The sequence below is a fragment of the Poromitra crassiceps genome (genome assembly GCF_964638095.1).
Source record: "Poromitra crassiceps genome assembly, chromosome: 4".
Classification (NCBI taxonomy): Eukaryota; Metazoa; Chordata; class Actinopteri; order Beryciformes; family Melamphaidae; genus Poromitra; species Poromitra crassiceps.
This window is the reverse complement of record NC_139626.1, coordinates 33,736,421-33,754,352: the sequence shown is the minus strand read 5'-3', so window position 1 is coordinate 33,754,352 and position 17,932 is coordinate 33,736,421. Positions and strand designations below refer to the sequence as shown.

Genomic DNA, 17,932 nt, shown 5'->3' with positions numbered 1-17,932 from the left:
AGCCACCCAGACCTCCAGGCAGCGTTAGATAACAGATGAAGCTGTGTGTCTTGTCTATGACGATAGATCTATAATATGAAGAGCCTGTCCAGCCAATGACGGCTTGAGACTGGCTGCCACAGCTGTCAATCATCGATTTTTATATGTCAAATAACTACTTAAAAACAAACTGATCAGAAAAATGACCACTTGCACAGGCATTAGCGTGATAATAACTATCTACAAAGCACCTTTGGGAAAAAACTATCTGACGTACACTGTGATTGTTCCGGTTGTCCATTTCCCCATCCACTAACATGGGGAGGCGGGCCTTGTGACCTATACTGGCACCTGCTGCCAGAGCGGCGATCTAACATGCAGCGGCCTCACTGAACGGGACCAGAGCTGCACCCCTGGGGCTAACATGTGGCTGTCCTCCCCTCCTGCAGTAAGTGCGTTGGGGGACCATTGGTTTTAGCATGCCGTGCTCTCCTCTCCGGCTCCTTTTCATGGCTAGGGAGGAACTTGAAAAAAATACTATTTTTCATAAGATGGTGGTTGTGGTATGCCCCTGCACTACACCACTTCAACAAAGCTTTGCACTATACGACCGAAAAATATGGCAATTCACACATTTTCTAGTGTTCTCAATGGGACTTCCGCCCCAACTTTTTGATGCCCCACCCCTAAATGCAGCCAAATACCCGTATGTGTCTGAAAGAATACCCCTTATGCTATCAGACATCTACAGTAGCACACCATGGACCTCTCGTGTGCTTTCACAAACAGGGGGTCTTTGATCCTGGTCCCCCACATCCACTTCATGTGTGTACTTGTATCAGGAAAACGCTAGGGGAAAACTTCAGCACCACACTGCTGGAAGAAGGAAGTTAGTCAAGGCATTCTGGATTGTAAGTGTGTGTGTGTGTGTGTGTGTGTGTGTGTGTGTGTGTGTGTGTGTGTGTGTGTGTGTGTGTGCGTGCGTGCGTGCGTGCGCGTGTGTTGGGGCAACACTTTACAAGCATTGGATCAATAAACAGGAGCTGACTTTCATCGGTCACGGCAGAGCAGAGAGCAAAGTGGACGACCTCCAGTCCCTCTGGAGATCTGCCATTTTGCAATGGAAACATTTTTCTGCTAAATCAACCACCCGGTGCTATTTGCAATAGCTCGAAATTGCGGCCGCACTTTTACCACAAAAAAAAAGCTTTAATTTCCTTTCAAAGCAGTGACAGGGATGGCAATTTCTTTACAAATCATTGTAATTTTGCAGCAAGAAGAGACAAGTCCTCGCTTTTCAATACAGAATTGCTCCTGGTGAGCGGCAGCAAGGTGGATACAGACAGTCCTGCAAGCAGAATGGCCCAGACTCAGTCTACTCTCAATGTCCTTGACCAAGCAGCCACTCATTGTTAGTTGCTTTATGGACCCCAGTATGCAGAAATGGGGTTAGGGTTATACACCATTATACACCATTTTTGCAATATGCAGAAATTATACTTTTTTAGGCCTATTGCAAAAAACTGCATGGTTCTTGCCCAAGACTGCATGGGATTCACATGAAGCTTAGCAAAAATTCTTTAAGAGAGACCTGTAGTGTCATTCATTCACTCTCTTAGAAGAACCCTTCTAGTTGTCATACCTACTTCTTAATCACCCCACTTTTCCTGCTTCTAGGAGAAACCCTTTAGTTGTCACACCCACTCATTCATAAAACTCAGTCATCAATCACCCCTTTCCCGCTTCTAACTAGCGTCACTGTTTGTGGGCGGCAACGCTTAGATTAAGCCAATCAGAGTAAGACATCTTCCCATTCAGCCTATCATCGTCTACCTGTCATAGCTAAACACCCCTTGTTTCTCTGTGGTCTGCTGGGTTTCAGTGCGTTCCTGCGTCCCTCCTCCACCCCATTCTCCTCCAGTCCTCTCCGAGGTCTTCAGATTCAGAAGCCTTCTCCAGCAGACCAAGACACCACCACCAGGTCTAGACTCCACGTGGGGGATATTCAATCCTACTCCTCCTGACTGCATCTACCCCTGCTGATCATGACGTCATAATCAAGCCGACGTCATGATGGAGTCTAATCGCCAAAATATATCTATATCTTCTGTGCCTACAGGCTCATGTCTGGCTGTAATCATCTAATAAATCATTGTTATTCTAGAAATGTGTCTCTCTGGATGAAATAGATGTGGCATGTCTATACAGGGGAGGCTTGTGGGTACCCATGTAACCCATTTCCATTCAAATATATTCAGGTGACAGGTCAAGGGACCATTTGGAAAATGGTCATGGTAGTTCTTCCCTTGCCAAAGTTTGCCTAACTTTGAAGCATTAGTTATTTAGCCCCCTTCCCGACAAGCTAACATGACAAGATTGGTCCCATTGGAAACCTGGTTGTCTAGTTTCAAATGCTAGCCCTACCTTTGCCCTAGCTCGGACTCCTAAACAGCAGTGAGCAGCCGGACTGTGCGAACGTTAGATCTCCTCCTCTCTCGTCTCTTTAGTTTCCTTTGGTGTGAAGCATCACAGACCGACCGGTTGGTAAACACGAGCTGCTGTGTGACATTTACTGTCACCATGTCACAGGATTTCTGGGTATTGAAGTTCAAACCATTTCTATCTCTCGCTGCCATTTGGAGCCGCTGACAATGCTGCCAACAATTTGCCTAGTGCAGCTATAATGCACAAATGAAGGCCTGCTGCTACAGTACAGCAAGTCATTAAAACTCATCACTGCAACACCCCCCCCCCCCCCCCCCGCCGATTTTTTATCCCATTTTTATCCCCCATTAGTGCTAATTTTAATTTATTTATCCTGGTTGCTGCTCCACCCTCTGCCGATCTGGGGAGAGCCGAAAACTGGCTCCATGCTTCCTCCGAGACATGGGCAGTTAGCCAGCCGCTTCTTTTCACCTGACAGGGGAAGCTTCACCGGTAGGACATAGCACGTGGGAGGATCACGCTATTCCAACGAGTTCCCCTCCCTCCGAATAGGCGCCCTTAACGACCAGAGGAGGAACCACATCAGCAACCAGGATATTGCATGTTTTTGGTGAAGGGGGTTCCTATATGAAGGAAACCCCCGGGAGGCACGGGGAGAACATGCAAACTCCACACAGAAAGGCCCTTTTGACGACCCCACCCGGGCGGTGGGCACTCGAGCACGCATTCCTTCAGCGTTCACAGCGTCCCAGGTGGGAATCGAACCCAGGACCTTCGAGCTGTGAGGTGACAGCGCTTACCCCTGCACCACCGTACCCCCACGATAAAATCAACATTTAATATAAAAACACAACCAATCGTGTTACACACGGTATTCAGTATGGTTGTGGGAACATGCGATGATATATGTTCCACAATGCATCGAGCAAATGTGCTCAAAGAACAAAACAAACATCATCACAGAAATAAACAATAAAGCAGTGGTTCTCAAAGTGGGGTCCAGGGACCCCCGGGGGTCCTTGAGAGGTTCCCAGCAAAAAGGGGAATCATTTATTTTCACTATAAATCCACAAGTAACACAATGACAGAATATACGAGGGATCAGTGTTTATAAACAAACAGCAGCTTATAATGGGACCCTATGGAGCAGGCCGAGTGTCTCGCGCTAGCAGGCTTTTACTAAATTCACTTAGTTTTAAAAACTGCGACTGGTCTCCCTCAGAATGTCAAGATATAAGCGATGTGATGTATAGTTTTTGAAAGAAATTCACAGGTCACGAGCACACTCAAAATGGATGAAAAACTCAGTGGGTGCAAGCAAAGAGTTCAGTCAAGAGAGAAAAGCCAGCACTCCAAATGTCCTCCGATAGGTTTGAATAATTCCTCAAACCCGGGCAGCAGCAACGAACGTTTCAGCCAAAGACCTTCCTCAGCTTCCTCAGCGTTGCCGAATTTAATGAGCGAGCTTTGTTCACAAATGGCATGGCAACCAATTCTATGGCATGGCAGCATGGCAACTGATTCTTTGGCGTAATGACTCTGTGGTAAGATGCCTCTCTTCTTGTGGTGAGAGAGGAGGGCATCTGCTCAGACTAGGATAGAGAATCGCCCAAACGTGAACGCTGAGGAAGGCCTTTGGCTGAAACGGTCGTTGCTGCTGCCCGGGTTTGAGGAATTATTAAAACCTATCAAAGGACATTTGGAGTGCTGGCATGTATAGTTTTTGAGACTAGGCCGCTGCGTGCCTGTTGAGTGCCCGTTTCTGGTCAGCTGATTATTTTTTCTCGCTTAATCTGTACTGGTTTTGACCCGGTGACTTGAGTTCGATTGAAAGAACATGGCTATGTGTGTTAATAATTTTTTCTTATATATAGCCTCAGACCGACATAACATCGTCACTGATGACATCACATCATTAGGTAATTAGGGCAATCACCTAATAAGAAAATCTGGCTGCATCATCACTGATGACATCACTGAACTATAGCCTATCAGCCTTAGGGCAATTTGGGCAATTAATCTGCCCTAATTAAAACATCCGGCTCCGTCACCCCCTGAAAGTTTCAGCCCGATCGTACGTAAAACAGCATAGCTGTGGCCGAACACAGAACTTGAAACAGAGCCCACATACTCAATTTTATATAGATAGATAGATAGATATGAGTTTCTTTGGCACAACTCATACTAGTTAACTGCCGCGGTTCCGGCTGGCATAACCGGGTGTCATGATGTCACGCTGATCCCTCATATAGGCATATGACTATTGACTATTTTTGTCATGGGTTTCATACACCTTCTATAATAAAACATCTAAAAGCTAAAATCTGCTCAGATTGGGGACCGTGGGACAAAATCTTTTCAAGTGGGGGTCCATGGTCTAATATGTGTCAGTTTAGTTGTGAAAAGTTTGAGAACCGCTACAAGAAAGAACAATGTGATTGAGCTGTGTGACTGTGAGTATATAAAAATTTAAGGACAGAAGGTTCCTTCTTGGACAGGACATGAAGGAGATGGACTGAGTGGTCTTTCACACATCATCAGTGTCATTCTCCTCCTCTCATCACAGGCTCCTCCTCTCACTCCTCCCTCATCACAGGCTCCTCCTCTCACTCCTCCCTCCATCACAGGCTCCTCCTCTCACTCCTCCATCACAGGCTGACTTTTAGGAAGCGACAGAATCTGTCAGTGTGAAATGAGGTCAGCGATTGCCTTGCTGATGGGGAAAACAATCACCTACAGTACCCTCTGCACCACACGCACACGCACACACACATTCTCTCTGACACACACTGTGACACAGACACAGGTGTGTCGCTAAAGGGTTGCCATGACAACTCTGCATTCCCAGTCAGTCAGGGTCCAGGAGAATGTGTGTGTGTGTGAGAGCGAGAGAAGGGCGTAATGGAGTGGAGTAATTTAAAGCTCGCAGAGAAAGTCATTTCGTCACCAAAATATCCATTTTAAAAGATTTCAGTACTGTGAACATCCAAATAAGCCTGTGGCTACGAGGCTGTGTGTAACACAGTGAGGTTAATACTGCTATGGCTGAACAGGCTGGCGACACCACTCATTTACTTTGACGTTTAATGCGGCAATTAGACTTAATTCATAACACATTTAACTAACATCTTTTCAAAAGATCCCAATCTCAAATGTTCTGAGATGAAACCGATTAAGCGTGGTTTGTGATTGTAGTGTTATGACATTCGTTTTCATTGCAACTCTGGTTCTGTTTTCATCATGAAAACAACCCAAAGCATAAGCAGATCTTTTTGCATATCAGCAAAAAGCAGGTAGAACAACATTCAGTTTGCTCTGCACATTCATAAAGTACAATACATCCAACGCACCCCAAACACTCACGCCGCAATGCAATGTATCTAGCCAGCTAGATAACTGATTGGTTGCTTTGGATTTTTAAATGAGGGAGAAAGAGGGGAAGTCATTTTAATGATTTGACAAGATAATGTAACCTTTTTTGTGGGAAAAACCATCAGACAGGTTGAAAGGGAAAAATGATACAGTACGCACATCACTATAACCTAGGTGCAAGGCTGGAGCAGAAACGCTCAGGTATCAATGGAAGAAGGTAGAGCCTGTGTGCAGGCTTCTTCCAAAAAAACCTTCAGACACAAGTTCTTATTCATAGTAAAGTATTTTATACACATCTTGAAACATGACTTTAGGGGGTCTTTAAGCTTTCTGTTAGAATGGTGATGTAGGTTACTGTCACTTTAAGCGATTCAATTAGGTCCTAATTGAAGGATTATTAGGAGGTCCCTTGTTTTTACTAGGGTGAACTGATGGGTTTGAGAAGTTGAGGCTCAATTAACTGACCAACTATCTGGCCAACTGTTTGATGGCAACTTTAGCACAGCATAAGGCCTGAGAAGTCGACTTCCAATGAGTGAGTAACGTTAACGTAACAATGAGTAAAGTTAACGTAACAATGAGTGAGTAACGTTAACGTAACAATGAGTGAGTAACGTTACGGTTTTCAGTTTGTTTTGGGAAGGAATTGGACACTGAACACGTGCTGTATGTTTCATAGCGTGTAGGAGTGTGTTGGCCTATATTGTGAGTATTGTTCTTTGTGATGCTTGTTTGTTTTGTGATTCTTGTCATTATTGGAGAGAATTGGGCTCAATACCCTGGCCAAGTGAGAGATATATGTTGCTGTGTGTTGTGTTGCTGGAGGCAATATGAGGGAAGTTTGTTTGAGATCAGAGGGCTGCTGACCTGACTTCTGTTTATTTCTGTAATTCTGTGGGTGCTATGCCTGCTAATCGGTGTATGATGCAGAAGGTGGTAGTGTAGTAGTCTAACAGTAGTGTGTGTGGAGTTGCTTGATGTTTTTGTTAGGGCTGGATGATAATTCAATAGTATCGTTTATCTTTTTTCAGTGGAATCATTTCATGATGATAATAGTAGTGCCTGACCAATATCAATATCAGAATTGTTTTAAAATAAAAAAATAAAACAATCCAGTATCAGTCGGGCTCTAGATAATGTAGATATTTTAATACAGTATGGTGACACATTTCTGCTGATGACAAGCAATTTGGAATTTTATTTAAAAATGTTCATTATCATTGGGTTCAATGAGATTCATTTGATCATTTAACATGATTTTGCATACATGAACCATATCATGCAATATACAGTATTTATATAGAGAAAAAACCCTTGTGATTATGATATTGATTTCAACCATATTGCCGGCCATATTTTTGGTACAGCCTCCCCTGGACAAAAATGCACCAGCTGCCACTGGTGACAATGTGTTACAGGTGCCGTGGGCCTGTACAAGATCTGTACTTGTTTACATCGGAGTCCTGTCGAAGTTTTTCCTCCTCAAGTTAATTTAACTTTATGTGAGTTAAGCCTAGGCCATCATTGAGTTTCAACCAATCACAGTCTGGAAACTACATACAAGATGAGCATATAGCGGCTCTAAGGCTAAATAGTGAGTGATTTCAAATGACGTGTGTCTTACAAATCTTGTAGTGTGTGCATGTTTGAGATTATAGGGAAGATAATCTGGGAAGATTCTTCTTATGTGTGTGTCACAGCCAGATTTCAAAATCGGATAGGATTTTCAAAATCCTGTAGTCTGAGCTCAGTTTAAGTCAGGCAAGTTTTCTGTCGACTGTTAAAATTTACATGAAATACTGTGTGGGAGACGGAGACGAATAAGACCTGAAATAGTTCGAAAAATAAACCTGGCTGCATCAGCTATTAATTAAATTTCTTTCTGTTTTTGTTATGAATCTAAAGAGCATAAGAATAAACTTTTGAATATTAAAAGATCTGTGTTCTTACTTAATGCTACTCACCTACTATCAGGTGAGTAGAAATGACCAGGATTTGCTCTTGGAACCCTACTTACGCAGGGTGGGGGTCCCTGGACGTGACGCCGCCCACCTCCGCCCGATATGTTATGTCTGTATGCTTGAATGTTTTTTCTTATTGATTTTACTCATGACCGTGACAGCTACATAAACATCTCTACTAACCTAATCTACTGATTATTTCCCCTTGATTTTATTCATGACAGACTTGATGGAACATTGTTATTAACATTGCTTATTCAGCTTCCAAATACGTATTTTCCTACTATTCTCTGCTCCTTCCATGCTGTCCTCTCCACTGGCATGGCGCCTTCAGGTGTAGTCAGATTTATGAAAATGCTTTAGAGAAACGGTGCTTAATATCTATAAGTGTTTTTTTTTTTAGGAAAACAAAACTTGGACCGTGAGGAAGAGGCGAAGAGCGTTCGCACAGCGTTCCCACACAATGATCTCTCTGGGAACCTCGTTCACAACCGTTCAATGCCATTTCCACCACTGACTATCACTCAGCATAGTGTATAATACTAAAGAGTTGGAACAGATTGATGATTTTGGTGTGTATGTTCTCATCACATAATGTGCCAGCCTCCCCAAAACTCAGTGTATTCCTTTAAGAAAAGAAAAACTCACTGTATTCCTTTAAGAATAGAAAAGAAAGAAATTTCCTAGGGCATTCACGACTAGTGAATTTTACTAGTCGTCCCTAAAGGTAGTCGACATTTTTTTTTTTTTATCTTTAACTCATTCACTGCCAACAACGTATGAACACGTTTTCAGAATCCAGCTGTTCCCTGCCAACAACGTGTTTACACGTTTTTGGCATCGATTTTTTTTTTTTGACGGTGGGTTGTGCATCTAAGCCTTTTACATCTCTTATATAATTATTGGAGCCACCGAACGTTTACAACCCATTCCACCGACCCACTAAGTGGCAACAGTGCTCTCCTTGCTAGAGGAAGGAAAGCATTTTTTTAACTTGTCAAGCCATTCTCAGCCCAGCCATTCTCCTTTTCGCGCTGATTGCTGGCGATGCGGGATTGCAAATTTACATAATAGATTCAGCCGATCTACTATGATCGGGTGATAGATTACAGGTGGACGAACACACTTTGAAACACGCAGCATAAATATGACCAGAATCGCAAAAGCTTCTCTCAACCAAAACTCCAAACGAGTGAGTCCATCCCGACTTCCTCAAACAGCGGCTGTGCAGACAGGCACAGGAGAGCAGCAAAGCACTGACTGGTGACAAGCTTGTCCGCCCACGGAGGGCGGAGTTGAAGCAACTCGAGAGGGAGGGAGAGAGAGAGAGAGAGAGAGAGAGAGAGAGAGAGGGAGGGAGAGCGAGAGGGAGGGAGAGAGAGAGAGAGAGCGAGAGGGGGAGGGAGAGAGAGAGAGAGAGAGCCAAAAATGAATGGTTAAAGTGACAGTTCCATCCAATTTCACAAAAAGCCGTTTATCTCTGAATATTCTTTTTCACGCTAAAACCATGCTGTATTCAACTGCTAATGCTTACATAACTACTAACTCTACAAACTAACTCTTTTAGACAGAGAAAGTACACATTCTATTAGTACTTTTGAGATATTGTATGTTCACAAACTCCAAGCTGAAACGAATCCTCGGCTCTTATAAAATGAGCCATAATCCTCAAAAAACGGCTTGGCAGAAGCTATCTACAGCAAAAAAAAACGTCTGGCAGTCAATGTGTTAAGAAAGAACATGAGGTATTTACACGACATACATGGACTATCATATCCCATATCCCCCACAAAGAATTGGACAAACAACCAAACAAAAACAATGCATTCAGCTCCTATCCTGATAAGCCTAATGACACTGGGGTAAAAAGTTCTTAAAGTCAAACTCTGTATGTGGTTGCCATATTTTGGGGATGTCTAAGAATCTGCCTTTGCTCTTGTAGTAAATGTTATCCAATGTATGGTAGCTTGAGAGTTTATTCCACCAGTGAACTACAGCTGAGGGATTGGATGCTTTCCAATTTAAAACTATGCATTTCCTAGCTGCCAACAGGGCAAGATCTATGTATTTACTTTGAATGCATTGTTTTTGTTTGGTTGTTTGTCCAATAGTCTTGTTTGTTCTTGGATTATTGTGTATCTTATGCAGTTTTCTTGTTTTGTTTTGTTTTGATGTTCTTTGTGGGGGATATGGGATATGATAGTCCATGTATGTTGTGTAAATACCTCATGTTCTTTCTTAAAGATAAAAAAGAAAAAAGAAACGACTCGTCGACTACTAAGCAGTGTCGACTAGTGGTTTTACTAGTCGACTAGTCTGTGAATGCCCTACTGTATTCCTTTAACCCATTGATACCTGATGCAGCATTTGCATGTACTGTATATCCCTCATTTGTGTGCATATCCCTTTAAGACCGCGTGGTTCGCGGTCTTAAAGGGATACACACACAAATGCTGCATCAGGTATCAATGGGTTAAGAAAAGAAAAACGGTATTCCTTTACGAAAAGGAGCTCAAACGTCGTCACATTAAATCAAAGCAATTCACAAATTGAACAGCCAGCTCATTGGGCACACACGCAACCTTCCTGCTTTTCCCCAAAGTAACTTATAAGAGACATCACTCACGTCACAGCATTCAACTTTTCGTCCTTTGGGACCATTTCTATTGAAGTGAATGGGGCGGGCAGGGTAAGTCACACTATAAACCATCATATCTCTGACATTTCACCTTTGATTGAAAAATCCACCAGATTAAAAAACATGCGATGTTGACTGTTTTTTTTAAATCTAAATGTGTGCATTAGTTTTCTTTATTATTGGTCTCCAAACAGATCATGGGTCTGTCCAGCAGCTGCATATTGCTCAGCTCATGCTCCTGTTTGGTCCAAAATTGAGCTAGATTAGCTAATTAACTGCACCATGATACATGACCGAATGGGCTATCAGTCAACATCACGTAATGTGTTTTCTTTAATGTGGTGGAAGCATTTTTCAATCCAAGATGAAATGACACATGACGGTTTATAGTTAAGACTTTCCATGCCATTCACTTCAATAGAACTGACCCCAAAGTCTGGCCCATATGCCCAAAAGTCTCTCTCTACGCTGTGACGTAGTGATGTCTTATCCTTCTTATTAAGGGTCCTTGGTTTTCCCTTGGCCGGCGCTCAGCCCTGCAGCAGCTTCCTGAGGTCCTGGTCCATGCCCCGCCCACTCAGCTGCTCCAGGCTGTGGTAGCGGTGAATGATGTCATCGGCGGTCACAAGCACCACCCTGACGCCGTGCGTGTCCTCGCCAAGCTGACAGCCGATGGCCGAGCTCACCACCATGTCCAGGCCGTCGTGACAGCCCCCGGCGTTCCGGTGATAGTGGCCGGAGAAGACCGCCTTCACACCTACAGAGAGGAGGGGGGTAATGTGAGTGTGCAATGCACAAATTGCAAGTGTTGGTGGTCTGTGGTCTAATTTGTGTCAGTTTAGGGGTCCTTGATGTGAACTAGTTGGCGAGCCCGCACAGCCGACGAGCTGCAGGGTGGGCGAGGCCGCACAGCGGGCGAGCCTAGGAATCGAGTGCGCATAGCCTGCAAGATTTCTAATTCCAATAAATACCAACAACTTTTCCTTTGATTCCATCTTATTTTCCCGTTTTCCCAAATGAATCAGCCTTACCGGAGTGGAGTAATTGACAGATTGTGCGGCAGCTGGTGGTCGATATTAAGACAAAACAAACCAATACAATACAATCAAATGAATGTTGAGTGCTAAGAAGCGGTCTAAAACTGTATAGCTGCGTACCTACCTGGTGAAGCCCACCCGCCATAAACAAGGTGCAGCAGTCACCTGCCTGACAAGGGGCGGGGGTGCCAACAAATGCCACAGCCAATCCCTCCAGGATCCAGCGTGCATCAGTAATCTCAACAATCAACATCCCCGATCATCAATCAATCATAATTAGTAATAGACAAAAAAACAATCTATAGCACATAACAACACTTCATATTGCTTGCTGAATGTTAATTTCTCAATAAACAAAATCTAAATATTCAATAAATTGTTAACTCAAATATTTGGCTCCAACATAAGTCCCCCCCAAACATTTATCCTGCATGTATCCCAGAAGAAACCCACCCACATAGCACTAACTCACAAATATATCTGCATACTGCATATTTATATCTGCATATTTTTATATATATATATATATATACATATACATATACACACACACACAAACAAACAACACATCACAAATATATCTGCAGGGCTTGAAAAGATACCACTGACTCATGGTTACGCCACCAGGAGACTTGCGGCTTTAAATAACTGGCTTGTCGGCCCAGACTCTGTTTTGGAACAAAAACTCCCTGCTCTGCTCGATTGTCGATTCCTCGGTCGCAGACACAGGTCGATATATTATATCTATATATATATATATATATATAAAATATATATATATATAGATGGGCGATACATGCGGTACGGAAAAATTACGCACCTGTTCTATTTTTGTTGGATCCCGCATCTGTCTGATAGATTACGAGTGTGGGTCTGTTCACAGCGGTACCACATCTGTTCCGGAGGCGGTCTACATTAGCCCTTAGTTTAGGGTGAAGCAACCGGGTTTAGGGTTAAGATTAGGATTAGATTAGGGTAAAGGTTTAGCAAGCACTTTTTGTTTGGTCAAGAATTTACCACGTTTTATTTTTTTTATAATTTTGTGTGTGCACCTTTTTGTTACATGTTTGAAATAAATACACTTGGGTTAAGGTTAGGTTAAGGGTTAAGTTTGTGATGAGGGTTAACATAGTGGAAAGAGTTAAGGTTTGGGTTATTAGTCAGGGAATGAGCATAATCAACAGAAGGTCTCCACAAGTATACTAATACCAAAGGGGTGTGTGTGTGTGTGTGTGTGTGTGTGTGTGTGTGTGTGTGTGTGTGTGTGCGTGTGTATGTATGTATATGTGCATGCATGTATGCATGAGAGTATAGGTAAGGGGATTTTAAAATGAGTTCACCGCAGGCTTTGGCAGAGGAAATGAGCTGCTCCATTTTTGAGCGGCAAGTCTCTGCCTGCTAGCTGCCACGTCTCCAGAGAGATGCCAGCCCAGCCTGCTAGCTGCGGGGTCATCCCTATGTTCCCCGGGTCCTATGTTCCCCGGGTCCTATGTTCCCCGTTTTTAACACTCTCCGTAACATTTGGGGTGTCTATCCGCAATGCCGACCTAAGGTTGCCGACCCAACCTAGGTTTAGGCGTGAGGGGTGGGAGAGGTTAGGTTTTGGGTTAGGGTCTGGGGGAGGTTAGGAAGGGTTCTATGTTCCCCGGTCCCACAAAAACGGGGAACATAGGACCCGGGGAATATAGGACCCGGGGAACATAGGTACGCTCCCCTAGCTGCCACGTCTCCGGAGAGATGCCAGCCCAGCCTGCTAGCTGCCACGTCTCCGGAGAGATGCCAGCCCAGCCAGCCTGCTAGCTGCCACGTCTCCGGAGAGATGCCAGCCCAGCCTGCTAGCTGCCTCGTCTCTGGAGAGATGCCAGCCCAGCCAGCTGCCACATCTCCAGAGAGATGCCAGCCCAGCCTGCTAGCTGCCTCGTCTCCGGAGAGATGCCAGCCCAGCCTGCTAGCTGCCTCGTCTCCAGAGAGATGCCAGCCCAGCCTGCTAGCTGCCTCGTCTCCAGAGAGATGCCAGCCCAGCCTGCTAGCTGCCTCGTCTCCAGAGAGATGCCAGCCCAGCCTGCTAGCTGCCTCGTCTCCAGAGAGATGCCAGCCCAGCCTGCTAGCTGCCGCGTCTCCAGAGAGATGCCAGCCCAGCCTGCTAGCTGCCGCGTCTCCAGAGAGATGCCAGCCCAGCCTGCTAGCTGCCGTGTCTCCAGAGAGATGCCAGCCCAGCCTGCTAGCTGCCGCGTCTCCAGAGAGATACCAGCCCAGCCTGCTAGCTGCCTCGTCTCCGGAGAGATGCCAGCCCAGCCTGCTAGCTGCCTCGTCTCCAGAGAGATGCCAGCCCAGCCTGCTAGCTGCCGCGTCTCCAGAGAGATGCCAGCCCAGCCTGCTAGCTGCCGTGTCTCCAGAGAGATGCCAGCCCAGCCTGCTAGCTGCCGCGTCTCCAGAGAGATGCCAGCCCAGCCTGCTAGCTGCCGTGTCTCCAGAGAGATGCCAGCCCAGCCTGCTAGCTGCCTCGTCTCCAGAGCGATGCCAGCACAGCCTGCTAGCTGCCTCGTCTCCAGAGCGATGCCAGCACAGCCTGCTAGCTGCCTCGTCTCCAGAGCGATGCCAGCACAGCCTGCTAGCTGCCTCGTCTCCAGAGCGATGCCAGCACAGCCTGCTAGCTGCCTCGTGTCCAGAGAGATGCCAGCCCAGCCTGCTAGCTGCCGCGTCTCCAGAGAGATGCCAGCACAGCCTGCTAGCTGCCTCGTCTCCAGAGAGATGCCAGCCCAGCCTGCTAGCTTCAGCATCTCCAGAGAGATGCCAGCCCAGCCTGCTAGCTGCCTCGTCTCCGGAGAGATGCCAGCCCAGCCTGCTAGCTGCCTCGTCTCCAGAGAGATGCCAGCCCAGCCAAAACAAATCATGCAAACTGCCAACGCAAGAGGCTAAACTGCAGCCTGTGCACGAGAGAGACATCGGCCTGTCCCACAAATCTGCACCCAATAAAGACGGGGAAGATCCCTCCAAAACGTACCCGTTGGTTTTACTACTTCAGTGTCACCAGCGTGAAATTGGCCTGAATCCTCATGTCCACCGCGCTACGTAATCACATGACACCAGCATACAAATGTGACCTCAATTGATATTAATAGTCAGAAGGACGGGAGGACGGCAGCTGCCCATGCTGGACCATTGAATTATTAATCCACGCCGAGATTAGAATTGCTGATTCAGGCCTATATTATGTGTGTGTATGCTTGGGCTAAATTCATTTGCGGTCTGAGTTCAGGGAGAGCAATGCTGTGTGACGCCCACTCTCCTGTGATGTGTGGGTGGGCCTGTGGTTAGATCATTATGGGCTAAATAAACATTCCTGACCATTTTTACTGCCAGTCCCGCATCACCTTCTATTATCTTGAATAGGTCAACTTAGTTTTATGCATGTTGTTGAAAACATATACACGTCAAATACTGAGACTGATGAGACCAAATAAATGCATTTAGGCAGAGTTAACAGGCTGTGTCTCATTGTTTTTATGTCCTCTGAATAAAACTATATACACATTTTACACAGTAAAACTATATACACATTTTAAATAAAAGACTGGTAGAACTTCTGCTAATTTAATTGGCGACCCAGATTAAAAACTAGAACGACCGCAAGGCGGACTTATGCCTCCACCATTAGTTCATTCTGGGGTCCAAATCGCCATTTGAGGCAAATTGGAAGAGATTCCGTCAAGGCGCTCCTGTGATGTTGCGTTACAGAGCTTGGAAATTGGGTGTGTGAGAGGTCACAGTGACCTTGAACTTTGACCACCAAAATGTAATCAGTTCATCCTTGAGTCCAAGTCGGTGTTTGAGACAAGTTTGATTAAATTCCGTCAAGGCATTCCTGAGATATCGCGTTAACAAGCTTGAAAATGGCGTTCGAGAGCTCACCTTGACCTTTGACCACCAAAGTCTAATCAGATCATCCTTGAGTCTAAGGCGATGTTTGAGGCAAATTTGATGAAAGTCCGCCAAGGCATTTGTGAGATATCGCGTTAACAAGCTGGAAAATGGCGTTTGAGAGGTCACAGTGACCATGACCTTTGACCTTTGACCAGCAAAATTTAATCAGTTCATCATTGAGTCCAAGTCGATGTTTGAGACAAGTTTGATTAAATTCCGTCAAGGCATTCCTGAGATATCACGTTAACAAGCTTGAAAATGGCGTTCGAGAGGTGACAGTGACCTTGACCTTTGACTTTTGACCACCAAAATGTAATCAGTTCATCCTTGAGTCTAAGTAGATGTTTGAGGCAAATTTGATGAAATTCCGTCAAGGCATTCATGAGATATCGCGTTAACAAGCTGGAAAATGGCGTTTGAGAGGTCACAGTGACCTTGACCTTTGACCACCAAAATGTAATCAGTTCATCCTTGAGTCCAAGTCGATGTTTGAGACAAGTTTGATTAAATTCCGTCAAGGCATTCCTGAGATATCACGTTAACAAGCTTGAAAATGGCATTCGAGAAGTCACAGTGACCTTGACCTTTGACCACCAAAATCTAATCAGTTCATCCTTGAGTCCAAGTCGATGTTTGAGACAAGTTTGATTAAATTCCGTCAAGGCATTCCTGAGATATCGCGTTAACAAGCTTGAAAATGGCGTTCGAGAGGTCACAGTGACCTTGAACTTTGACCTTTGACCACCAAAATCTAATCAAATCATCCTTGAGTCTAAGTCGATGTTTGAGGCAAATTTGATGAAATTCCGTCCAGGCGTTCCTCAGATATCGCGTTAACAAACATCGTACGGACGGACGGACGGCCGTACGGCCGTACGGACGGACAACCCGGATCCATAATGCCTCCGGCCTGGCTATCGCCGGCGGAGGCATAAAAACTCCTGCGACCGACTTGGGGGTCCTGACCCAGACTTTGGGAAACACTCTTCTATACAGCTACAGTATCTTAGTGAGGGGGACCCATTTGAGTTATATACCTATCCCGACTTGAGGACATTTCGGCAAAGTAAAGCACTGAAAATTGCCAAAATATATCGTACATGTACACTGACATTGATTTGTTCAGGTGAGCTTCTCTCTTTTTCTCTGCCGACTTGAATCCACCAAGGGTGCTTTTAGGGACTGCACTTGGACTGCTCACCTGTGTAATGTGTAGCTGGTGGAAGGCTATGTCATCGCCCCCCGCTAGGTCATTATGACACACTACTGCCCCCGCTGGGTCATTATGACATACTACACACGTTCCTCCTAGCTCTTAGTTGGGAGCTGAATTGGACTGAATCAAGAGACAATGTGACTGTCGCGGGATGAATCGGCTCATTCCGCCGGCTCTTATCGGGCGAAAGTGATTTGAGAGAAACAATTTGGCCACGGCTGAGTGATAAGACGCTGGCCTGAATCCATTGGAGCACGTTCCTCTCAGGGCGGTGTCATTATGGTGGCTTTTAAAGCCAACCACTCTAAGTGGGCCTCTCCCATCTGAAAACAATGCCAGAGAAAAGATGCCCTCTCCAGGGTAAAAAGGCTGATTTTCAATCCCCGAAAGAATGTCTGTATGAATAAAAGATGATCAATTGGAAAAAAAAATAAGAAATAAAAACAGAATAAGGATTTGAGAAAGCTGTGACACAAAAGGAAGACAGGCAGGCAGGCAGGCAGAGAGACTTCGCTTTAGGCAGGGGTAGGGACTGATATGTGATTGCCGGCATAGAAATGAAAAATATATGAAAAAATAAATGAAATAAAAACAGAATTTAAGGTTCTCAAAAGATACATACTGCAACAGCGCATCAAAGACATGATAGAACATGTAGATATTGATTGGAAGTGATGCTTAACCAGCAAAAGGAAGACATTTAAAAGGAGTGGTTGGTGACAAGTGAGTGTTGCTGTGAGCGGTAATGGGGGAGATCATGTTGTGATTAGAGGCCACAGTCACATTGTCATTAGCGTTATTAGTCACCATGGAGCAAGCTAACGGCAGCAGGCAGCGACAGACGCACCATGGAGCAAGCTAACGGCAGCAGGCAGCGACAGACGTCGTGGGAAGGCAGGTAGGGCGTTTCAGACAGCTAAGGCCCCCGAGGAACTTGAGCCCATTAAAGAAATTATGAAGGCTTTTTATTCCAAAATATTTGTTGAAAAATGTTCTACATTAATCAGTTAACATTTGAATGAATATGATGGTTATATCCTCAAAAACATACCTATTACCTACACATACTTTTACGTCTGACGGAATTGCATCCAATTGCTGACGGTATCCATTTGCAGACATTCTCCATCTCGCATAGTTTTTCCCCGGTGCATTTTTATACGGAATTCCCAACCGAAAGCTAAGTGACAAAGTTTTGTTGCTCAAACCTTCTGGTCACACTTCTCTAACCTCGAGGCCAGTGAGGCCCAAGAGTCTGCAGCTTTTACTCCAACAAAACACCACAGGAGCTGATGGTCCCTTTTCACAAACATGGCTGGGTGGAGGGGACTACCGGTAATAAAGCCACTGCTGTAGTGTT

At 45.1% G+C, this 17,932-nt stretch overlaps 1 protein-coding gene across 1 annotated transcript in view; it reads right to left on the bottom strand.

Annotated features, from left to right (window-relative positions):
• Positions 1-7,047: 7,047 nt before the first annotated feature.
• Positions 7,048-17,932, bottom strand: part of cpped1 (calcineurin-like phosphoesterase domain containing 1) — a 92,081-nt gene continuing 81,196 nt past the window's right edge. Inside the window, exons 6-7 of the mRNA XM_083635370.1 lie at positions 9,498-11,152; positions 7,048-8,523 (exon numbers count right to left, since the gene is read on the bottom strand). Coding sequence (XP_083491496.1) covers positions 10,926-11,152 — 227 coding nt within the window. The 3' untranslated portion in view covers positions 7,048-8,523; positions 9,498-10,925. The remainder of the gene's footprint in view (positions 8,524-9,497; positions 11,153-17,932) is intronic.